Source organism: Chiloscyllium plagiosum, chromosome 12 (genome assembly GCF_004010195.1).
Source record: "Chiloscyllium plagiosum isolate BGI_BamShark_2017 chromosome 12, ASM401019v2, whole genome shotgun sequence".
Taxonomy (NCBI): Eukaryota; Metazoa; Chordata; class Chondrichthyes; order Orectolobiformes; family Hemiscylliidae; genus Chiloscyllium; species Chiloscyllium plagiosum.
The window spans coordinates 70,854,126-70,857,470 of record NC_057721.1 but is presented as its reverse complement, the minus strand read 5'-3'; the positions used below and the strand labels follow the sequence as shown (position 1 = coordinate 70,857,470).

At 41.7% G+C, this 3,345-nt stretch overlaps 1 protein-coding gene across 1 annotated transcript in view; it reads right to left on the bottom strand.

The window, feature by feature from the left end:
• LOC122555580 overlaps window positions 1–3,345 on the bottom strand; it is a 59,122-nt gene that overhangs the window by 8,195 nt on the left and 47,582 nt on the right. The window contains exon 11 of the mRNA XM_043701607.1: window positions 944–1,094. Coding sequence (XP_043557542.1) covers window positions 944–1,094 — 151 coding nt within the window. The remainder of the gene's footprint in view (window positions 1–943; window positions 1,095–3,345) is intronic.

Sequence of the window (3,345 nt, the reverse complement as noted above, 5' to 3'; positions counted from 1 at the left end):
AAATAACACCGTCTTATTCCTCTACAAACACTGCCCCAGGTTAAATTAATAGATATGGCTTATATTTTAAGTTTAAACAAGAGACTTATCTCCAAAAACATATAATCAAGAAAGAATTCACTGTACCCACTACTGCAGCCTTTCTCTTGGACAGACTTAGAATGAACAGTTGTTCTGACATTTTGAGTGTCCTGCTAAAGTAGGACTTCCTCAGAAATGTAATAATTCTTTTAACAAACAAAATAAAACATGAAGCATGTAAACAGACACTTGATGTGGCTCTGAGTCCCATAGAGCAACCAAGTTCATGTTTAACCCTGAGTCTGAGCTCACACAGTGGTACAATTTACCTCAGCATCCCAACACCAGGAAGTGAAACAGAAAAAAAACAAGAACTTACAGATTGGATCTGGATGAGGGAAGCGTCAAATATCAGAACAATGCTCCCCAAAATCAAAATAGATTCATTGAAGTAGAACCCAACTTGATGCAGGAAGGCTAAATGGATTATAGCAAATTGACAACCCAACTTATAAGCCGATGTTCATATCTGTTAAAATCAACAGATCAAAACAGAGTTCCCTTGCCAGCTGTCAATGGGAAGGTGCTGTCAGCATTTCCAGAATTAGATCTTCACATGGTCACTCTCACTTGAGCAAGAGGAGAAAGACAGAAAAATAATTTGGAGATAGAAATGGATTAAGGCTGTCCTTTATGACTATTTTTCTGGTTTGAGGCTCTGACAGTGGTTTAACCTGTTAACCGGTCAAGAGTTTTGGCAGGTATTAATAAGCAGAGAAAATGATAGAATGATGCATTCAGAAAGAGAAGGCCATTTGGCCCCTTGTCTCTGTCATAAACACTAACTGGAACACAATTCTAACGTTACATATGGAAACAAGTCGTTCACTGAATAGTGACAAACAATGTGCTTTTCACTCACGCGATTGGTGCAGGCACATTGGTTCTCAGCACAGATTTGCAATTCACATTTCAGATATGTGGAGTTCTTTGCAACAGATGTGTCTACAGAGAGCAACACCAGTGAGGCATTTCCATTCTGATAAATTGAGACCCCTTTCGATTTTGAACACCTAACAAGAGAAAAGAAGACAGACCAAATATCTATTGATTAAAACCTTCCACATCTTTCACTCGAAAACATTTTTATCCCTCCTTCCTGAAGAATCTGATTAGAGCCCCAAGGCTAATGAGAACCAAGGAATCCATGACCAAGTCTTCAACTATGTGCCCAAACATGGTCAGTGAGCTATTCAATCTTCATGGGCATCACAGCCAAGTCCTGTCTTATCTTAAAGGTATCACTCTTGGTTTATGGTTGGACTTTTGCCTGAGTCAGAAAGTCATGAACTCAAGCTCATCAGGCCCCTCAGCTCATAATCCAAGCTAATAATTCAGGGCAGTACAATGGGAGTGCTACACTATTACTGGTGCTATTGTTTGGATGATCCCTCAATCTAAATAATAGAAATAAATTTTATATCAACAAATAAAACAGATTACTCAGTCACTATCCAATTCTGATGAAAGCTCATTGATCCAAAATATTTAATCTGTTTCTCTCTCCACAAATGCTCCTATGCTGACCACATGGCTCTACCACGTTTAATTTTTAATAATTAAATCATTGTTTGGAGGGGTCCTTTCAATTCACTAATTGGCTGTTGCTTTTGCTCCCAATTACAACAACAACCAGACTGTCTGTTTGCACATTCTCCCCACATCTGCGATGGTTTGTCCCGGGTTTCCTCCCACAATCCAAAGATGTGGGCGGCACGGTGGCACAGTGGTTAGCACTGCTGCCTCACAGCGCCAGAGACCCCGTCGGCGGGGCGGTGTGGACTTGTTGGGCCGAAGGGCCTGTTTCCCCACTGTAAGTAATCTAATCTAATCTAATCTAATCTAATGTGCAGGTTAGGTGAGTTGGCCAGGCTAAATTGCCCATAGTGTTCAGGGATGGTTAGGTTAGGTGCATTAATCAGTGGAAATGTAAAGTAATCGGGTACAGGAATGGGTCCGGTTGGTTTATTCTTCAGAGCGTTGGTGTGGACTTATTAGGGCAAATGGCCTGTTTCCACACTGTAGGGACTCTATGATTCTATGAATTTTACCTCAAAAAGTACTCAAACTGGCAGCGTTGCACTTGGCATTCTGAAGCAATGAAAGAATCTGGAAGAATTCAAGTAATTTCATTGTTTATCCAATTATGGTTTTTCTAAAGGGAAGAGTAGGCAGTGAGCAGATGAACGCAAAAGAACTGGTGGCCCGAAATTCATCTACTTTAATGCAAGGAGTATAGTGCGTAAGGTAGATGAACTTAGGGCTTGGATTGGTGCCTGGAAGTATGACGTTATTGCCATCACAGAAACTTGGTTGAAGCAACTAAATGTTCCAGGATATAGACGCTTCAGACAGGACAGGGAGGGAAGTAAAAGGAGGGGGGGAGTTGCATTGCTGGTCAGGGATGATATCACGGCTGTGCTAAAGGAGGACACTATGAAGGTCTTGAGTAGTGAGGCATTATGGGTGGAGCTGAGAAATAAGAAGGGTGCAGTTACATTGTTGGGGCTGTATTGCAGGCCTCCCAACTGTGAGCGTGAGGTAGAAGAACAAATAGGTAAACAGATTATGGAAAGATGTAGCGGTAAAGGGTGGTGGTGATGGGAAATTTTAATTTTCCCAACATTGACTGGGATATACTTAGTGTCAGAGGTCTGGATGGGATAGAATTTGTAACAAACGTCCAGGAGAGTTTTCTAGGGCAGCATGTCAATAATCTGACGTGAAAAGGGGCCACATTGGATCTGGTACTGGGGAACGAACCAGGCCAGATGGTAGAAGTTGTGGTGGGGGATTTCTTTGGGAACAGTGACCTCAATTCTGTAAGTTTTAGAATACTCACAGATAAAGAAGAGAGTGGTCCTAAGGGAAGAGTGCTAAACTGGGCCAAGGCCAATTATATCAAAATTAGGCAGGAGCTTGGAAATGTGGATAGAACACAGCTATTTGAAGGGAAGTCCACATTTGATATGTGGGAGGTTTTCAAAGATAGGTTAAAGATAGTGCAGGATAGGCATGTCCCGTTGAAGGCAAAGGATAGGAAAGGCAAGATTCGTGGATGACAGGAGAAATTGTACAACTAGCCAAGAGGAAAAGGGAAGCGTACATAAGGTCAAGGCAGCTAAGAACAGAATGGGCCCTGAAGGAATATCAGAAGAGCAGGACAAGTCTTAAACGAGGAATCAAGTGGGCTGAAAGGGGTCATGAAATAGCTTCAGCGAGCAGAATTGAGGAGAATCCCAAAGCATTTTATTCTTATATAAG